Below are 21,716 nucleotides of genomic sequence, written 5' to 3'. Positions count from 1 at the left end.
AATCAGAATTTGTTATAAAACATTTTTAAGTTGTTGTGGAGGAGGTTTATTGGGTGAGCTGGGCAAAGATGCTGACTCTCACTCCATCATCTTGACACCACCTCTTCCCCAATATGCTTTCTATGTAGCATCACTTTATTTCATCAAATAGCTGTTACTCCTTTCCAATTAAGGACTTTTCAGTCTAGTTTAGTGCCTTTGATTTGTTGATTAATACATGTATTCTTAACCAGTGCTTAACCAGGCACTTAATAAATATTTAGTGATTGCTTATTTATTAAGGCAGTTACCGTAGTGAGGTGGAGTGATTGGTCAATTCAGTTGGTCCCCACCCTTACACTAGTACTCATATCAGTCTTGTTTTCTTGATTCTTTTTTATGTTCTTTGAATAAAATGAACTTTTTGCTAAGACACTGTCACAACAGTTTAATTGGTGTTCCTTTCTAAAGGGACCAAACTTATTACATGAAAATTCTTTCACTGAATAGTTATACTTACATATGTGTGCTGCTACATCGGAACAATAGACTTCTTAAAAGCAGATGAGGTATATAAATGCATAAGAACTTCACAGAACTCTGCAAATGAAAACTCTGCAACTTACCTAAAGTAAGAACAAAGTTTTAACATCTTACCAGTGGATCGTACTTTCAAGCTATTGACTTAGCGTACTCTTTGCAGTTCTATAAGCTATTCACACTATCATTTTCATCTTAGTTCTGCAAAGAAAATATATACTATCATTTATTTTGGCTAATATTTGATGTAAAAGCATTCCTTGGGTTGCATATAAAACTACCTAGATATCTAACAGTAGTCTAATGACAGTCACTCATAGCATGCTTAAGTTAATGACATCTCTTTGCAGCAGTTATTTAAAGGGCCATTATGTAGAAGTGGTGACATAGTATAGTGGAAAGATCACTGAACTTGGTCAGAATACCTCATTTCCAACTCCCAGTTCTAAGAATGATAAAGTGCTTTGCAAACCTTAAAGTATATAAATTTGAGCCTATTAGTATTATTATTCCTCTGTTGTGTGACCTTAGTTGAGTTCCTTAACCTTTCTGAGCCTTAATTTCTTTGTCAATGAAATGGAAATGACAATATTTATACACCAACTTATAGGGTTTTTGTGAAAAGATTTTGTAACCTGCAAGTGCCGTATAGATTTTTATTTACTTCCATTGTCTCATGAGTACATAATATTCTTCATCCTCCAAATCTTTGAAATCTGAAAACTCCCAATCTTTGAAATTGATATCTGGAAGCCCCTAGAGTAAAAGAACTTCGGTCCTGTTATCTTGAGCTTTCTTCTAGCACCTAGAATCTGTTACCTAAATGTATATGACCTCCCTATCAATCATAGCTCTAGAGCTAGAAGGGACCTCACAGGCTTATATAATCCAACTATCCTCTCTTCCCATTTAAAAATAATTCTATAATTTTTTCAATGATGAGGCATTCATTTCCTTTCCCTGCTATGCTACCTACCCCCACTTGAACAGCAATGACAAAAAAGAAAAATTAAACCCTCAAAATATGTATGCGTAGTTAAGTGACTTAAATTCCCTCATTGACCACGCCCCAAAATGTATGTCTCATTCTTCACCTTGAGTCCATCACCTCCCTGGCAGGAGGTGGGTATCATACTTCATACTCATTCCTCTAGTATTGAGGTTTATTAAAAAATCATATTTCTAAATTCTTTCAGAATCATTTTTCTTTTGCTTACTTCATTCTGCATTAATTCATAAAATATTCTGTTTTCTCTGAAAGTATCCACTTTGCCATTTCTTTTGGCCCAACATTCCATTTGCATTCATATACCATAATTTGGTTAGTTCTTCCTCAACAGATGGGCAGTCACTTAGCTTCCTGGTTTTTGCTCCTAGGAAAAGAGCTCCTCTAAATATTTTGTATGTGTGGTTCTTTTTCCTCCTTCTTTGCTCTCTTTGGGATATATACCTACTACTAATTACCTCTGGGTCAAAAGAAATGCAGTTTAGTGACTTTGGGGGCCTAGTTCCAAAACGTTTTCCAGAATGGGTCCACAACAGTGTGTTAGTGTATCTGTTTAGGCAGCTAGGTGGTACAGTGGATGTAGCACTGGGACTGTGGTCAGGAAGACCTGAGTTCAAACCTGACTTCAGATCCCTACTAGCTGTGTGACCAGGTGCAAGTAAGTAACCTCTGTTTGTCTCAGTTTCCTCAACTGTAAAATAGTGATAATAATAGTATGTACCTCACAGGGTTGTAAGGATCAAATGAGATAATATTTATAAAGTTCTTAGCACAGAGACTGGCACATGGTAGGTGCTATGTAAGTACTTATCCCCTTCTCTTCCCTCTGTTTTCCATAGCCCATTCAACATTTGTCATACTCCCTTTTTATCGTGTCTAATTTACTATAGCTTTATCTGGAATTATGATGGCATTTCTATTATATGAAATAGTGATTTCCCTACCTTTCCTCTTTCTTCTCAATATAGTCCCCTATCCCTCCCACCTCTGCCTTCTACTAGGACCATCACAATAGGACGAAATCACCTGCAGATCTTGTTTGTCTTATTTATCTTTCTTTATGACCCTTGAAATCATTAGAATCCTGAAAATTTTTTTCTTATCCTCTTATTAGTATGTAAACAATTTATTCCCATATAATCTCTTCCAATTAAATAACTGTGTGTAACCTTTTATTTTTTTCTTGACTCCTGTGTTTACATTACAAAATGTCCACTTAATTCTGGCTTTTTCATCAGGAATGATTAGGAATCTTCTGTTTCTTTAAAGGTCCTTTCCCCCCCATATTATCATACTTAGTTTTGCCAGGTTTGTTGTGAGCCTTTATCTTTTGCCTTTTGGAATATTTATTCCAAACTCTCCTCTTTTTTATAATGGCAGTTGCCAAGTCTTATTGTGTTCCTAACTGTGGCTCCTTGGTTTTTGAAGGCTTTCTTTTTGGTTGTTTGCAGTGGTTTTTCTTTGAACCTCACAACTCTGGGTTTTTGCTATGGGGTTTTCATTTTGGGGTTTCAGGAGGTTACCAGTGGATTCATCCTCTTTTTGCTTTGTCCTAGGGATCTAAGAAATCTGGGTAATTTTAAGTTATGATTTCTTGAAATACTGTGTTCAAGGTGTTTGGGTTTCTTTTTTCATGATTTTCAGTTAGCTCAATGATTCTTAAGTTACCTTTTTTAACCTGTTTTCCAGGTAAGTTGTTTTTGATAGTATGTAGCTTATATTTTCTTCTGTTGTTTTTTTTCTAAACTTTTTATTTTGTTTTACTATTTCTTCTTTTCTCATTGAGTGCTTTTCTGTTTGGACCATTCTAATTTTCAGAGTATTCAGTTCTTAGAAAAGTTTTCCTTGCTGTTCTTTTTTCCATAGTTATTCAGTTCTGTATATCATTTAATTTATTTCTGGTACTCTTAATCTTAAAATCCTTCAAGCCATGATATATATTTTTTCTGAGTATCTATTTGGACTTGATATAGAATTACGATTATTTTCTGGGTTCACTCATTTCATCATCTCTCAGTTGATTCTTTTTCTTCATTGGTGTTTGGCATTTCCTTTAATTTATTCATATCACCAGCGTCAGGGTCAGGATTGGGAATTTGTGTTTGAGTCAAATACCAGTCCTGTACTCCTAGATGGCATAAGCATCCCAGAATTCAGGTGGAATACAACAGATTGGAAGTGATATAGTCTTAAGTATAGTATTTTTAAAGAAATTAGAATATCCATTTTCAATTTTTAATCCCTATTCCCATCTTCTATATTTTTTCCCTGTCTTTTAACATTTACTAAGCACCAAGAACATGCATAACAACCTCCATCCCCCACCATTTTCAATTATTACATATTCTTGCAATGTGGGTAACTTTTGCTTTTTGCCACTTTTTTCCTGTTCATCTGCATATCGGTCCCTGGGCTCCTTTGTTATCTGCTCTCTTAGTCTGGATTAGTAACTCCAAACTGTGTGGGAATGTGTAAGCATCAATTTTTAGCAAAATGAGTTAACTGCAGTTAATAAATAAAGGTAATAGTTTGAATAAAATTATATCTCATTTTTGTCTGGAATGCCTGATCTTCAAAAGTAAATTTTAACCTAGAGAGATCCACACAAGCACCAAAGGACCATAATGAGGGTGCTATTCAGTGCCAAAGAAATATACATTTATTTAGTGCCTACTACGTGCCAGGCCCTATCCTAAGTGGTTTTTACAAATATCTCATTTGATCCTTGTGACAACTATGTGAAGTAGGTGCTATTATTGTCCCCATTTTATAGCTGAGAAAACTGAGGCAAAACTTAAGTGATTTGCCCAATATTATAAGCTAGTAAGTGTCTGTGGCCAGATGTGAATTCAGGTCTTCCTGACTCCAGGTCAGCCACTTAATGCACTGTGCCACCAACTGTCTCTATCCAACAAAAAGGAGGTCATCTCATTTCAACAGAAGACTTTCTGAAAGGCAGCAGAGTAGGTTGGTAGCATCAAAGTGGGAATGTCGTACCAACTTGATCTCTATTTTCTTTTCTTGAAGAACTAGTTAATGTGGATAAACCATTGTTGTTTTGTATCAGCACAAATTACACAAGCTTCCTCCTGAAAGATATGGCTTCTTTTGAAGGATACTCAAGTTAATTTAACCACTTTGTTAGGGATTGTAGAAGGGATTCTTGTAGAGAGGATTTCTTCTCAGGGTGAGAGATTGGACTAGATCTAATCTAACTTAATTCAATAAGCTTTTGCCAAGCATCTTCTATGTGTAAGACACCATACCGGGAATGGGATTAAAAAGATAAGACACAGGGCTTACTTTTAAGGAATTTATGATCTAATGGGGCTGAAAGGGGCAGGGAGGGGAGTTGGGAAAGATGTGGACACAAATAACTATTACCTCAGAGAGGTAAAGATCTTTAGGCAAAAAATATAAGAAATTTGAAGGAGACAACACTTTTTTCTGGGGGTGAGGAGTGGAGCTTCATGGATATGGGGGCATCTGAGCTGAACCTCTAGGAAAGGGAAAGGGCTCAATGGGAATCGATGGGGTGGAGGTGGGGAATGGGAATCCATTCCTAGGAAATCATAGTTGTGGAAAAGGATAGTATGAGAATGAGGAACAGAGTAGGTCAGTGTGGTCAGGATGTAGAATCATATAAAGTGAAAGTATAAATGTAGATTGGAGCCAGACTGAGGCATCCCTTTAATGATAGGATCATATGTTTGTAATTTATTTGGTAGGCAATGAGGAATGACTAGGGGCTTTTGAGCAGAAGAGTACCATAATTCTGTTGGTATGTTATAAAGCTTAAGAATATATATGTGAAGGTTGGCTCAGAGAGGGGATACACTAGAAGTGGCAAGAAATTAGCATCTGAACTTATTGAAATGGAAAAATGGAAAGGCTAGGATGGATACAGAAATAGTATAGAAGTAAAATAGAGAAGACTTAGCAATTGGATGGGTGGGATGAAGGAAAGGGAAGAGTCAAAAATTATAAGCCAGAGATATGAAAAGGATGGTGGTACCATCAACAGAAAGAAATTGAGAGAAAAAAGATTTTGGGTGGTTTAAATTTTGTATATGTTAAGTTTGAGGTGTCATTGAGTTATACAAATAGTGATAACCATCAGTGAGTTGAAATACAGAACTTGAACTCTGGGAAGAGGTTAGGAAACAATGGGAAGTAGATGAGATCATTAAGAAAGAGAAGAGAGCTAAGCTTTACAGGTGATACACATTTGATGGGGGAAAGGAGGAAGAAGAAAGGAAAAACCTATCAGAGTTGTAGTAGGATAGTGTAGAAGACTGCTTCCTTCACAGAAATTGCTCAAGGAGAGGATATCAAGAAGTGTGGGATGGTTCAATGTTAAAAGCCAGAGAGAAGTCAAGGATGAGAACAGAAAAAATATCTCATTTGGTGATAAGTTTATTAGTAGCCTTGAGAGAGCCCCTTCAGTAAAATAATGAGAGTCGGAAGCTAGATTATATAAAGCATTAAGGTTGGAGAGAAAGTGGAGGCAGAAAGTATGGAATTTTAGCAGCAAGGGGGATGCGATCAGACAATAGCTTGTGGAGTATAGCATGATCAAGGGTAGGGCTTTTTTTTTAGGATAAGAGATAACTGAATATGTTTATAGGCCAATAGAAGTAGCAGATAGTGAGGGAGAAAGTAAGGAATTACAAGAAAAAGGGGGGATAAGTAATGAAGCAAGGTCAGAGAAGAGATGGGATCAAGAGCATAGTAGTGTAGGGATAGAATTGGTAAAGAGAAAGGCCACCTCCTCTGAGAACTGAAGGGAAGCATGTATGAGTGAGGACATTGATTGGGTTAGAGGAGTGTGCTAGAGTTTCTGAGGAAATTCACGTTGGATGACCTCAATCTTATCAGTAATGTGGGAGGCAAGGTCATCTGCTGAGAGTGAGTGAACTTGGAGTTGGGGGGACTTGAGGGAAAGAAAGTATTAGAACCAACCTTATGTGGTAATGTCATTGAGGGATGAATAAAAAGATTGCTGTGAAGACACAGTTGAAGTTAGATAACATAACTTTGTAGTATATTAGCACAATTTCATAAATTCCTTCATTAGTATTAGGCAGTTTTAGGAGTAGGAATGGAAGAGGCAGATTTAAGTGATTGATAATAGTCAAAACTGAGTAGGGAGGTAAAGTGAGGGGAAATCTGAGGGGAAAGCCAGATTTCAATTAATTGGAGGAGGTGAGTATAAAAGGATGAAATCCAAGGTAAAGAGGAATTTGAAGTCTTAATGGGTAGGCTAAATTCTTACTGTATTAAAACATCTTTATTTCTTGACTTGTGGGTTAAATATAATTTAATTCTATTAAGCATGTGCACTATATGAATAGCACTATCCTAGATACTTTGATAAAAATATAGTATAAGATGGTTGCTCTCTGCTCTCAATGAATGAGCATGTAGTTTCACAGAAGATGTAAAAAATACCTACATGAAACAATGAACATAGAATTTCAAAGCTACAACAAACCTCAGAGATGAGAGGTTAAATGATTTATGCAAGGTTAGCTTTGTTCCCTGCCTTAGCCCAGCTAGTTAATGGCAGGGCTGGGACTAGAAATGAGGTTTCCCTGATTACTGCCTCCCCCTCTTCCCTACCCCCTCCCCCACTAAACTACAGTGCTTGTCACATTATACTATGTTATCGTCCTGGTGTATGATGATGAAGCCTGATGGAACTAAAAGGGAATAAAGCTAGAGAGCACAGGAGAAGGAGGTCAACATGGGCTGTAGATGTTAGAAACTTTTTGGAAGAAGGTGAGACTACAAATGGAAATTGAAGTGAAAAGCACCATCACAAGTTTGGAATTTGCTTTGATTTTCAGAAGTTAACATACAAAAGTATTAGCGCCAAAATTTTGATTCAGTCAAAAGATTATTTGCTTTTACCTGTTAAATATTCAAATTCTAAAGGCAGGAGCTAAAGTAGTTATTGTTTACAAATGATCCATTTTTATGTTAAAGAAGATCATAAATATGAAAAACAGGAGCTTTCATTTAAAAGTATTATCTTTTTTTTTTTGGTGAGGCAATTGGGGTTAAGTGACTTGGGTATCTGAGGTCGCATTTAAACTCACGTCCTCCTGACTCCAGGGCTGGTGCTCTATCCACTGAGCCACCTACCTGCCCCCTAAAAATATTACTCTTTAAAAATAACAACAACAACAACAAAACCCTTGTGATTTCAGTAGTATACAAAACTCCTGGGAAGGAAACTCTATTTGCCAAAGCAGATATGCAAATATTATGCAGTACAATTTGAGAGAGCTGCCTAGAGCACTGAAAAATTAAGTGACTGCCCAGGTTTATAGCCAGTGGGTGTCAGAGGTGGGATATGAATGAACCCTATTTGTCTTGACTCTAAGTAAGGTCAGATCCCTAGTCACTAGACCATGCTTCCTATGATTAATTAAAACTTCAGTATTTGCATTTTTTATGTAAAATCTCTCACAGAAAAGTATTCACCACGTAGTGAATACTCAACTATCAGCTGAGAGGATCACTTTCTTATTTAAATGACCAGTATTGTGAAACAGTTGTGTTTATAACCACATTTAACTTTGGGATCATGTGCTTTGAAAATGAGACTAGGAAGAAAGGCAGGAACTCTTGAATTATATAAGTTAGCTCTTTATTTTTGCCTCTGGTAATTATTTTGCGAAAAAAGGTAATTTTTATATTTAGAGATAAAAAGCTACAAAAATGTTGTAAACTGTGATATAAATTTACAAAGCCTTTTTTTTGACCATGTAGGAATTTTTAGACTAGACCTTTTTCTTGATTAGTAAAGTATAATGAAATTATTTTTATTTTACATTGAAATTTAGTTGAGAGGGCAGAATGATATAGTTGAAAAAGTCTTCAACTTGGAGCAGAAGAACTGGATTCAAAATCTAGTTCTGATATTTACTTTGTGACCACAGACCAGGCTCTCTGAACCTTGTTTTCCTCATCTGCAAAACAGCGATAAATATACTTATGCTACCTCCCTTTCAGGACACATGTGAAGAAAGTGCTTTGTAAACCTTAAAATACAATGGTTTATTACTACTATTGGCAGCATATTAATTTTTTCTTCACATTTCAAGTTCTGACTATGGACTGTTTCTATTAATATCTACTGCAGGCTAAGTCCTCCTGTACTTCCACTGTGTTCTGTAAAAGAAATTCGTTCATCTATTGATAAATTTTTCAAAGTAGAACCATCTGAAATTACCAATGGTTGTTTCCTTGCTGTCCTAACAAGAGAGGTGAGTCTAAAAATGACCCCAACCCCACACTTTAATGTAGAAGTCTTTCCCAACAACTAAATTCAGCTTTCATAATCAATTATACTTAGATTTCTTGGTTGACTCCCATTTGTATCCTTTCTTCCCTTGATCTTCTAGTGGAGGGTCAGTTCTTTCTTTGAGAGTAGTGAGTTATCAGTAATGATTTACTTTTATAATTATCAGTAAATTTGACTCCAGACATACTGGTCCAGGTCATTGGTCCCAGTAAGTTCCCTACTCTTGATTCATACCTTTGCTAAAGCTATGGCCACTGTTTAGAATGAATGCCATTCCCACATTTCTGTCAGTTGAAATTTTATCTATCCTTTATAAGTCAGCTCAAATTCCATCTCATCCATGAATATTTTTTTAATCCCTCCACTCAGAAGAGATCTCAAGTACCTAAGAATCACATTAAAATTTATATGTCTCATTCACTTCCCACTGTAGAGCTTGTATTATATTTGTTAGACTATCACTCCTAAGGATAGAAGCCATGTTATATTCTTAGGATTGTTGAGCTACATCTGGAAGGGAACCTAGAAGACCAGTCTTGTTTTATAGATGAGGAAATTCATCATAGATTTATAGATGAGGCCCAGGGAGTTTGTGATTTGATCAAGGACACCAGGTAGTAGAAATCAGGCCATGACTCCAAGGTTAGTAAGGCTCCTTCTCTTGTACCATCCTGCCTGTCACTTTTCAGGTCTATTGCTTAGTACAATATCTCATTGTATTTTAATGTATTTTAATGATGTAGTATTTATATTCAACACGGATCTAAAATAACTGGGCCTGATGCCTAATAATGACAAATACCAAATACAATACCAAAGAAATGTTGTCAAGTGTACTTTACACTAGTATTCTTGTGTTTTAAGAAACAAAGTAGGAAAAAGAAATGACTGGTTTTTTTCTGCTAGTGGAGAAGCATGGCGCCTGAGAGTCATGTTTTTTGTGTTTAGGAGAAAGAATGAATTTACAAATTACAAATCTGCTTCCATTGTATATCTGGAATGCACTCCTTCCCCTACCTCTACCTTATAAGACTCCCTAGCTTTCTTCAAAGAATAACTTCTACACGAGGTCTTTTTTCATTCTTCTGGTTGTTAGTAATTTCTTCCTCTTGAAATTTTTTTTGCATATACTGTGTATTGCAAGAGGCTTAGGGCAGTTTAAGCTTAAGACTATCCTTAGACTTATGGAACATGCCTTATTTTGTATTGACTTGAGTGTATGTGTTGTATCCCAAGCTCCCAGCAAGCTCTGTTAGGGCAGTGCCATTTGTTTTGCAACCGTATCACCTAGAATGGTACCTTTCTGGCTCTTGGTAGGCTTTTAATGTTTACTGAAATGAGTTCACATTAAATAACTTATCTCTTGACTCTCATAGTATAATCTAGCAGTTCTCTTCTTAGCTCTCTTTTTAGCTTTAGCTCTATGTTGGGTTTTTGTTTTTGTTTTTTGCTTTTTCAGTGTTATATCCTTAACCTTGAATAGCTTCAGTGTTCATTTCTTCCCACATTCAAAAGTCATCTTCATGAAACCTGTCTAGCTCATGTAATCAATTAATCATTCTTGTACATCTTATAACCTCACCACCAAACTTCCCATAAAACAAACACTATTAAAACATTGTTGATTATTTTCCATTATGATTTTAGTGTCTATTATGGTAACAGCATCTTTTATAACTATATGTAATTTTGTATACAGTGTCTTAAATAGCCTTCCATGAGATAGATAACATAAATAGCACCTCCATTTAACTGATGAAGACATTTAGGCTTAGAGAGCAAGTAAGTGATGGGGCCAGTTTTGGGATTTAGCTATGTTTTCTCATTCCCAGATTTCTTTTCTTTCTACTAAATTATGCTGCCTTCCTTAAATGGGCTACATCTTGTGTATGACCTTGTTGCTTTTTAATAAAACAAAGTATATTCTACCCGCCCAATGCAATCAAGATACTTTATAAACATTTGGTAAACTTCATAGCTTAATGAACAGAGCAGTATGCTAATAGACAGCAATGTGCTAGCAGAGAAAGATGAATGCTACATTGCAGCTCTGTGCTCCTTCATTAGTGATCTAAAACACTTTGCTACTTATCATTTATTACATTTTGCATCACATCATTAAATGGGAATGTGGTGTTTTTCCATCTGTCTAGTTCATAGATTGGGAAATGGAAAACAGAGGCTAAGGCACTTGCAGAGGAGTATACTCTGAGGCAAGGACTGTGAATAAGCAGAATTGACCAATTACCACTCATCTGCTACTCTTGACCATATAGTATAATGAAGATACAGATTTTAAAAAATTGTTGCTGAAATGATACATTTAAAATATTAGAGGCACATCATTTAATAGAACACTTTTTTAAAAAATTTCAGCGGGACCCATCAGAGACAGTGTCTGTCAAAGACGTTTTGGCACGTGCTGCAGCAAAGGGATTGCTAGATGGTATTGAGTTAGCCAAAACATCAAAAAAGGAAAAGAAGAAAAAGAAATCCAAAACAACACTGGCAAAAACTTCTGTTAATGAGGGCATGAGTACACAAATAAAAATCGCGGAATTCCTGAACCGAGAATTGAGACCATATGTTAATCATTCAGAGACATTAACAACCAAAGCATGTCCTCCACAGAAAAATACAAATCAAACAACAAGTACTCCGCCACAGAAAAAAACTGGCAAGACACCCTCAAATGCATTTACGAAGAACATTCCTTCCACGTCCAAGGCAGCAGAGAGACAGATGAGCACTATGAGGCCACGCCCTGAGGATAAAATGATTGCATTGAAACCTGTAGAGATCGTTTTGCCTCCAGTGATGATGTCATACTCTGGTTCCCAAGCCAACAAACCCCAGATTCCAGCGCATTTCTTTTACCAGTGGATTGGAGGCAAGACTGGTGGCTCAGTTGCGCCTTCATCATCCAAAAAATTGGAAAAACCTAAAGAAAACTTACCTTCCACTGCAGTGAGGCATCCTCAGCCGTGGCTTTGATCATCACCTGTTATTTCCCTGGGGTGAAAGGGCAGAGTATTTTTCTACCAAGTTTGACCTTTCTCTAAAGGTTAAATATCCTGGTGTGGATATTCATCCTTTAGGTCACCTGGCCTCTACTGTGAATCTAAATGAGACACTACATTCAGAGAATTAAGATAATAACGTAGCCCAGGAAATTAAGCAGAGTTCACCAAACTGGATAGCTTGGTGCTTTATCTATTTAGAAAGCAACAGTTCTAGATTCACTATCAGTTGTTAGACTTTTATTACTTCTGTAACTTGGTCAATAGGACATCAGTTTTAAAAGAAACTTGAAGTGTAGTGTCTTACCTGAAGATAATTATTTTTTTATCTTACCCATCAGATTTAAGAACTTAACTTTTAAGACAGTTATAAGAGTATAGTTACAGAAAAGATGCTGGCCCTCTTAGATGAAGTTTAGGTTCTTATCTCAGCATGCGTCTTGTAACTTTATAAGACAGCCTATCCATTTCAGCCTTTAAGCTGAACTTTTAATACTCAAACATTAGGGAGACTGCTTTGTACTGATATTGAGATTGACTACAAGCAAGAAAAATAGGAGGTTCCAATGAGCTGTATAGAACAGATGTTCTTTTACACAGTGAAAATTACCTCTCATATGGTGAACTTTCCAGGGTCCTGAGCAGGGTAAAATGGCATAGCTGTCTTTGACCACTTAGGTCAGATGCTTTTAAAAATAATGACTGAAAGTAAGCTTACTCCTGAATATTATCAATTCTAAGAAGAAATAAAATTGTTGGATCCAAGTAACACCGGTAGTTGAAGAAACCCCTAAAGATTTCTAATTCCACTGAAAGATCAGGTGAAATGTGAAAAGCTGTAAGTCATTTCAAATTGAAAACAGTAATCAAACTTTGGCAAATCATTTCTGTTGCACAGTCTGCTAAAATATATTATAGCATTTTGTTAATTATATTAAATGCCAATTCATCTTCCAAGTATTATCAACTGCCTGCAAAGAATTAGTTTGATTGTCATTTCTGGGTCTACTGACTTTTTTCATCATGGCAACAGAAATTGTTTGACAGTAAGTAGAGCAAGTTACAAATTTATTGTCTTTTTTTATACTGTTCATAAACAGTTTCATAAAATCTGAATTTAAATGATGTTTGACACCCAAAGTTTGGTAGTGTTGAACAGTGTTGTGTAAATTACTCATTTCTAAATATTTAATTCAGGTGTCTATAGACTATAGAATTTTAAAGTACCTTAGATGGTATAATTGTAATAGCTTGTTAATGTGTTAAAAATGAAATCTTAGCTATATATTTGGAAAAAAAGGAATTTTGATTTTCATTTTAATAAATTGTTTTCTATTTTAGTTGGAGGTTCACATTGTTTCATAGGTTAAATGTTAATGAAAAAAGGAATAAAAGGGCTCCTATTTTTTACACAGGAAACAGTGTTACTTGGAATCTTCCAAGGAAGAGCTATGTACTAATTATGATTTTTTTTTACATGTCAAGGAATACAGTAGTATTCTTTTTTATCTAACATCATGAATGTATAAATCATGAACCACAAATACCACAGTTTATCTAATTACCATATGTATTCATCCTTCTTTTTAATCTATAACTGGTTTAGAATTCTCAATGCTTCCATGAACCTGTTTTAGTTAAAAAAAAATCATGTATTTCATCTTGGCAGCAAAAAGTTCATTATTTCCCATGGCTCTAGTATTCCATTTTCCACTAGAAGTAGTTCTAGGGCTTTCTGTCTGCTTACTCTGATGGAAAAAAAAATAGATTTCTTCCAACATTATGAAGCAATTTAGGGTACTTTTTCCAACCTCTGTTGCATCTAGTTTTTGTAGTTCTGTTAGAACTTTTAGCTATTTGTGTTTTAGTATTTTAAATAAATATAAATCATTGCACTAAATTATTTCAAACATTGCTCTTTACATTTAGCATTATATAAACATTCTGAATTACAGTTGTCCCTTTAAGCCTACAAGTTTCTTTTTAATGTAAACTTTTACTAAGAACATGATAGGGCTTTAATGATCAAACATTTATAAACTTTTTCATAATGAAAGAAAAGAAAATACTACTTGGAAGCATATTCTAACTGGAGGCTAAGCCAGGGGCTTAAACATTGAGTCTTGCTGGTCTGGAAATGGGCTGCATACCCTAGTTTTGTATCAGCTCAGATTATGAAGATATCAATGCATTGCTATCTTTAATCAACCTAAGTGAGGTCCCTTGGTCCTCTATGAGATGTAAGCTGTTCAACCTTAGGTGCTCCCGTATTCAATGTCTAGAGTACCTCCATCAGCTCTCAGGTAAAAGAGTTTTGATTGAGTGGGTCTGTAATGTGGATTTGGTGTTACATCAGATTATCTACAGGCAGTCATTGAACCAAGACTTTTTTTTTAAAGTTAAACGTGAAAACACTTTAATGACAGAATGTTGGTCACACTTGGCCAGTTATTTCTTCTGGGAAGTGAAATAACATTTTTTTTCTTGAATTTCCTTGAGAAAAAAGTTGAATTTTAAGGTCAAACTTGAAATGATATGCTGCACTAGCAATCAGAAGGTTTTCAGAGGACATTTTGTGAAATGAGTATTTGTGGCTTAGAGTCATAAGTGTGAAAAGGCATGAGGAAGCCAAATTGATTATTTTGTTGATTATCCTAGTCCCTTAGTTCTTTGTGTTACACTGTGATGATATCACAATTATCCAAGTGAGAAACCTGAGGGTTTTTTTTTTACTAAAAATTACATTTGATTTTCATGCTCAGAAAAGACTAGTATCTCAGGATCTCAGGTTCTCATGGTAAGTGAAAGATAATACATCCTTCCCATTTTCAACCAGACTATGTTAACTAAGCCTTTTTTAGAGAGACCAGTTCAAGTGTTGTTTTTTTTTTAAACAAACTTTTTATTTAGCCCCTACCAACTGCATGGCCCTATGCTAGAAGCTAGAAATACAAAGATGAAAATTTCAGCAGATGGAGACTTGGAGGGATGTAGTTCAAACACAGAGGACAGACAGCCTATAGGAACGTGCCACGTGGGAGAGGACAAGAAGAGTTCAGAAAATAGCTAGTCTTCCAATTTGTATTTTATCAGATAGGCAATAGGAAACCACTAGAAGTTTTTTGAGCAGGGTTGTGACATGATCAGACCTGGGCATCAAACAGATTATTTTGGCAACTGTGTGAAGGATGGATCAAAGACGAGAGAGACTAGGCAAGTTATGAGGCTATTATTAAATTAATCTAGGAAAAAGGGTGGCAGTTTAGGTGAAAAGAAGAGGTCAGATGTTAGAGTGGAAGTAAAATACAGGGGCTGAGGGAGAGGTAAGAATCAGAGATGATGGCTTTAAGTCTGGGAGGAGACTACAGCCATTAGCAAAAATAGAGATGTTCAGCAATTAGCTGGAAATACAGAACTTGAACTCAATAGAGATTTAGTAGTCATCTATCAAAAGGTGATAATTGAGCATGAAGATGAAATTGCCAGGGGAGAAAGCATATAGATGAGACAAGAGACCCAAGGACAAAACCTTTGTGGGATACTTACATTTCAGGCTGGAAAGAAAAAGATGAACCTGCAAAGACTGAGAAGGTAAAGCTAGAGGATCAGAAAAGTGTTGCCATTGAAGCTGAGATAGGAAAGAGTAAGAAAATATGTCATGTTCAGGAGTTTCATGAGCTAAAGAATGGCCCAAAGAAAATAAGAACTTAGATAAAGGGTATTGTTCTTTGGCAATTAAAAGATGACCAGCTTTCTTGCATAGTGGTTGCAATAAAGTTTTTATTATAGGTAGATTGGAGGAGGAAGCAAGGACTACTCTTTGTAGAATTTTAATGGAAGAGTTACTTTTGGTTCTCTGCCCAAACAATGTCTGTTGCTTTTGGCTGCTAAATGTGTACCACACTGGCATTTAATTCAGAATTTAAATAATATGCCATTAACACGTCAGTTTTATCTGGGAGAAGTACAAGAAATTTAATGAAAGTTTCATCTATAATTAAATATGAAAAAGGGCAATGGCAGACATCTTAGGTTATTAAATTGATGTTTCAAAAGCAGTTCAATTTTGGAGGAGACTTTGAAATAAAATAGCCAACATAACTAAATGTGTTTTAGTGTCTGTCCCCCCAAATATGACTTTAAATTATTTCAGATAAATGAGTCAAACATTTTATGCAGCTAAGTTTATTCTCACAACAAATTACATTTAAATGTGTAAAAGTGGTCAACAGCAAAAGGAAAAAAATAAAAGAAAGCAAAAGTTTCTTTCTGGAATAAGCTGCATTGTTTGGAAGTGAGCTCTTTAACATGATAAACTGTGAGCAAGTGCCCTTCCCTGAAACTCCAACTTCCTTTTGCTGACTATAAAGCACATGTTTGAGCCATATATTAAGATAACTAAGCTTGTTGAACACAGAGCTAATAATGTTTTTAATATTAAAGCTGAACTAATATCAGCTTTGGAAATAAAGCTCTTCTAAAAGGGCATAAGAAACATTTTGTTTGCTACACAGGAAAAGGAAGAAAGAATTAGGACTTGTCACAAATTAGTGCAGGATAGTCTTACAACTTTCCATTTTCAAAAGAGAGGTGTTTTATTTATTTATTTTTTTGAGCTCTATGTTGCTATGCCCACAGTTTATCATCTAAAAACTCATTTTAATGGAAGTGGGATTAATAACCCATCATGCATTTTAAAATAGTATTCTAATTAGTTGTAGATGGTCATATGTTGAGGTGGGGAAAAAAGGGGCATGTATACAATCATAAATGAAACAGCAAGTATTTTAAAGGACATTAAAAAAGTACAACTTAGTGTTTCAGTCTGCAAAGTAAAAGCTTAAGCTATAGACGGTATTGGCTACATTTTCCTTGTTCTCAAGAAGCATATTATGAGGTGGTATGTCTGCATCTATCTTTCTAATTGCTTTTTAAAAAATAAAAGAAATGAACTTTACACATTTTGCCATTTCTTCTACATACTCCAATAAAAATATGACTACAAATCATTACAAAACCACCTTTTAGGTAACCTATAATACACGGAGATTACTTAGAACTGGATACATTGTGAAATAATGTCCAGTAAAGATAATACATTAACATAATAATGCAGTATATTTCAGTAAAAATAGAATAAATAAAATAAAAATATTTTAAGCTGTATTTAACAGGTTAATTCAAAAATGACACAAGACTTACAAGGCATAGTGCACATGGCTGCCTGCTTACAGAATCACTAGATAGAAAGAATGCATAGATAACTGAAGTGTCACTACAACATTGGGTAAAACATTGGTATTCTCCCTCTCTCTCTCTTGATCTCACACTCGCACACACAAGCACACACACATACACTTACTTCATACATACTTTTTGGCCATGGCAGAAAGTGTCTGAACATACTGTTTAAAATAATCAGTTTTATAAAATTAATTAGCATTTAGGTAAATATGCAAAGCTATTTTAAAAGCAAAATATCTGCAAATATGTTTTCATATGTAATGTCTATTATTTGTCTTAATGCTTCCTATAATTGCATATATATAAATCAGTTTGTTGCTCAAAGCTAGCTCAGTGTTCTTGATTGTGACAACAAAACAAATACTTTGAAAAATAAAGAAAAATGAACTCTCAGTTCTGATGGAATTTTTCTAAATGAAAGTGGCTTATTTGATTTTTTTTTAAAAGTTTCATACTGAATGTCATTTTGCCTTGGAAATAACCAAGTTGGAATGTCAACATGATGGAATTCTGGGTGGAAATTTGAACAGGAACTTCTTAAAAGGACATAGTCAGGGTTTTCACAATTTAGAATTTATGTCTAGATGCACTGGCCATTTCAGGTGGTAGATACCAATAGGGGCCAGAATTATTAAGTGTAAACTACCCAACTGTTGATCTGGAACTCAGTGGGTTTCATTAGTTGAAGATTTGGAAGAAAATGCTCCCATTTCCAAAATTACAATAATGCCTAACATTAACCAACCACCACTTGCCTTAAAAACTAATCCAAATGTAGTAAGCAGCAGAATGAAGTCCTACTAACAAGTCATATAGATTAAGTAAGCCATGTAGATAGAAACATCTGTGTTCCCTAAGATGCTTCCCCCAGAACAGGTGTATGGGTGAGTAGGGAAATTCATGTAGTTCCTGCTTTTACTGTACACATTATTTTTGTGGGGTGGGAGACTGACTCTCTACAGTAAATTCTTCTGTATGAATATACTCAGCATCAACCGGACATATTTTCCCCCTTTTTATTTATAAGAATTCCAGAATTGGCTGAAAATGAATCTTTCCATTCTTCTTTTTTTTGCATTTGCCTTCAGGCTTTTGAAAGGACTCTTATGACTGATACGGAGACAGCCTGATAGTGTCAAAGGACACTGAAATAAGAGTCAGGAAGACCTGGCTTGGCATCCAGGCTCTCTCGCTAACTTGACCTCAGGCAAGTTACAACTTATCTAGAATTCAGTTTTTTCCCCCAATTTGTCACCAGCTCTGTCTATCTCGCAAGGTTATTATGATGCTGAAATGAGGTAATGACTGAAAAATACTTTGAAGGGTTTTAGGTATGTTACAAATATAAAGGATTAATATACTGCTGTAATTAGAAGTGAAAAAATCAAATGTGATGTTCTAAACTGGACATAGATGACCAATATTTAGATTAATCACCTTGATAATGTCCTTTTGAAATAACAGTATCATTAAGCCTAGATTTTTCTATGCAGTTAAATCACATGTTAGATAGAAACAATAGGCAGAAAATATTGGGGAAGTACTGTATGTTCTATCATACCTAGGAATATTTTGTTCTGATCTGAAATAAAAAATATTTCAAATTTTAAAACAGTTGAAAGAAATCAAAAGAAAGGAGGAAAAGCACCTATTAGTGGCATAGAAATCTATATAACCTGTTCTTCAGTGCACAAATTTGATATATTGTTACTGCTATATGTAATTTGTTACCATGAAAAAATGTGTTAGAGATTTCTAAGCAAAATGTAGTCAACTAGACTGAGCCAGGTGCAGAATCTCAACATAATACCAGCTAAAAGGTGCCTAATGCAGATAAGACTTTGCCAAGTGGTGAAATCGAAATGTATATGAATAATATTGTGTGAATGGCATTCCTTCAATTATAATTTGCATAATAGATCAAGATCAAACTCTAAGGATGAAAGGTATGGATAGGCGGATTTCATTTTAACGGTGTTTACATAGAGAACGACAACTATACTGAGCTGCAGCAAATAGCTAACATTCTCTAGTTGCATTGTTCAGTGTAAGGCAGAGTATTGGAATATGTCCCACCCAAAATGCATCACACTTTCATTTTACTATTCTCATTTTTTAGAGTTAGTTTGAAAATCATCTTATGGAAGTACTTGTCTGAAATGAAAGGCTGACTTTTTTGATTCCTCAAAATGATGCAGTTTGACAATTTTCAAGCTTAATTTCCCCCTCCCCTCCAACATCATAATACATAAACAGTAGTCGACATAAAAGGGTGTCCATGGTTCAAAAGCATGTCAAAGCTGTCAGGTGGTTTCTAGACCAACGTCAACAAACAATTTTGTCAATAAACAGATGTTATTTTGTAAGAAACAAAACCAAACAAAAAACCTTGTAATTCTATCCTACAGGAATTCAATGCTAACTATCATGTAGTATCTACTCCAGTGTTGCAAACAGGGCAAAGTGCTGAAGGACTTAAAAGTTGCTTGTGACAAATCCTGCTCAAAAAAGACAGTGAAACAATGACCTCAGGCATCCTTCACTCCAAAGACTTATCCTTTAGTTTACTAGGAGGGGTGTGACCACCTTCTTCTCTTGTGTGTGTGAATTTAGGTCCTGTTCAGAATATTTACAATGACAGACCTTCCACCGCTCATGATGTAACTCACTGACAGCAAAAAAATTATTCATGCTTCTTTTCATATCACATGATGGTGGCAAGGACGAGAGAACATGCTTGTCTAACATTGTTTTGTTAAGGATTTATTTTCTGAAGACAAAGCATCAGCAATTGAATGGAAGGCAAAATAGTTCATGTTTCTGTAGTGTATGTTGCTACTAGATCTTCAGGTAAGTAGAACAGAATCCTTTAATGTGTGTAGTTATGGCGTTTCAGTAACAGGACGTTTCTGTTTCAAAGTGTCAATGAGAGATAAGACGCCTCGTTTTACGTTGGTTGTGACTCTTCTGGTCACTGAGTCTGCTGGAGGAGGGGGTGGCCGAACTTTCTGTGAAGGAGGTCGGGCAACCAAGCACTTCTGATACCGTAACTGCAAGTAAAGAAAAAAAAACATGTTCTATGATGGTTAGTAATGTATAGACATTTTTTGTGTTCATTTTCTTGGTGTATGTTAAATGCATTATAAATAATTCACCTCAAATATTAATACTTAGCTCCTAAAAATAAATCCAGTGACCCATCTAGTTTCACCATTCCCAGAATTGTAGGAGAATAGTGATTCTGATACACTACTTACTCATCGTCACCAAATACACATACACACATATACATGTACACATATTAGCATACGCTATAATAAATCTTACGAATAATATTCAAAGATAGGCCCAAAAAATTTGCTTTGAGACTATTTACCAGTGTCACCCTTATGGTCCCCACCCATTTCTACCTTTTATGGCTCACTGTATATTAACTTGAGCAAATGTAACCACTTGCCTGGAACAAGGATACCCCATAGTCATAGTAGGATGTAAGATCCATGAGGGCAGGGACCATTCTGTTTTGTCTTTGTTTCCTCTAGCATCTCACACAATGGCTTGTATGGAGTAAATACTTAAAAGTTTATTGAATTGAAAAGATTTTCTATGAAAACTAAACAGAGAAGAGTTATAACACTTAACTAAATTTCTCATTAGTCTACAAAGACCAGTATTTAATGGATTTTATGTCACTCTTTAACAAAGAATGGGGTATATTTTAGCATTTTACTAACTGTCAGCTTATTCATAAGCTGTAATATTCCAACCCAATGGATTAATGGAAAAAAAAACATTAGCATTAAATGCAATGGGCAATTTTGCACAGATATGTAACAACAGAACAGGTCTCACTGCTATCTTCTTTCTTTCTTTCCTTGCTTCCTTCCTTCCTTCCTTCCTTCCTTCCTTCCTTCCTTCCTTCCTTCCTTCCTTCCTTCCTTCCTTCCTATTGGGGTCAAGTGATTTGCCCACAGTCACATAGCTAGTAAGTGTTATGTGTCTGAGGCCACATTTGAACTCAAGCTTTCTGACGCTAGGGCTGGTGCTCTATCCATTGTGCCACCTAGCTACCCCTCCTCACTGCTATTTTCTTCTGATTTAATGAAAACATCAAATATATTTTTCAAAGCTGGGTTGAAGTTGGAAACTTAGAAAGTTTGCTTACTTTTTTGCTCCTGTTCAAAACCTTTTAAACAATGCAATGCCAGCTTTAGAAAAAAATATCTTTTAAAAGCATCATGACATAGTGGGTAGGGATTTGGTCTAAGAATCAGAGAAACCAGAGTTCAAGTCCTGCTTCTCAAACATACTCCTTGGTCACCATGGGTGAGCCACCTCTTGGTGCCCAAGTTTGAGGTTAAGTTGCAAAGCAGGAACTGATTTACATAGATAGAGAGAATTTCATCACTCAGAGTTCCCTATATACCAATGAAGTGACTCAGTTGGTTAAAAAAGAAATGAAGGAAGTTAGAAAACAACAGTAAGATGGTCTAAAAAGCCAAGGTGTAGGAGAGATGCTGGGGATTTGGTGGCGAGCAATTTGAGTTCAGATCCCGACTGACTCCCTGGCTCTCTCAAAGCAAGTCACTTGAAATCTGAGCCTCAGTTTCCTCAT

General features: G+C 35.5%; 2 protein-coding genes across 17 annotated transcripts in view; one reads left to right on the top strand and one right to left on the bottom strand.

Moving 5' to 3' along the window:
• NSUN7 (NOP2/Sun RNA methyltransferase family member 7) overlaps positions 1-16,814 on the top strand; it is an 85,631-nt gene extending 68,817 nt beyond the window's left edge. The window contains 2 exon segments of the mRNA XM_020991164.2: positions 8,676-8,799; positions 11,214-16,814. Of these exon segments, the coding sequence (XP_020846823.1) occupies positions 8,676-8,799; positions 11,214-11,831 (742 nt within the window). The 3' untranslated portion in view covers positions 11,832-16,814.
• Positions 16,027-21,716, bottom strand: part of APBB2 (amyloid beta precursor protein binding family B member 2) — a 411,236-nt gene continuing 405,546 nt past the window's right edge. For all 16 annotated transcript variants that reach the window (XM_078148568.1, XM_020991135.2, XM_078148564.1 and 13 more), the window contains one exon: positions 16,027-20,151. In XM_078148568.1, the coding sequence (XP_078004694.1) occupies positions 19,984-20,151 (168 nt within the window). In that variant the 3' untranslated portion in view covers positions 16,027-19,983. The remainder of the gene's footprint in view (positions 20,152-21,716) is intronic.

Source organism: Phascolarctos cinereus, unplaced genomic scaffold (assembly GCF_003287225.1).
Source record: "Phascolarctos cinereus isolate Bilbo 61053 unplaced genomic scaffold, phaCin_HiC Scaffold_9;HRSCAF=440, whole genome shotgun sequence".
Lineage (NCBI taxonomy): Eukaryota > Metazoa > Chordata > Mammalia > Diprotodontia > Phascolarctidae > Phascolarctos > Phascolarctos cinereus.
This window is presented reverse-complemented; position numbering and strand designations above follow the sequence as displayed.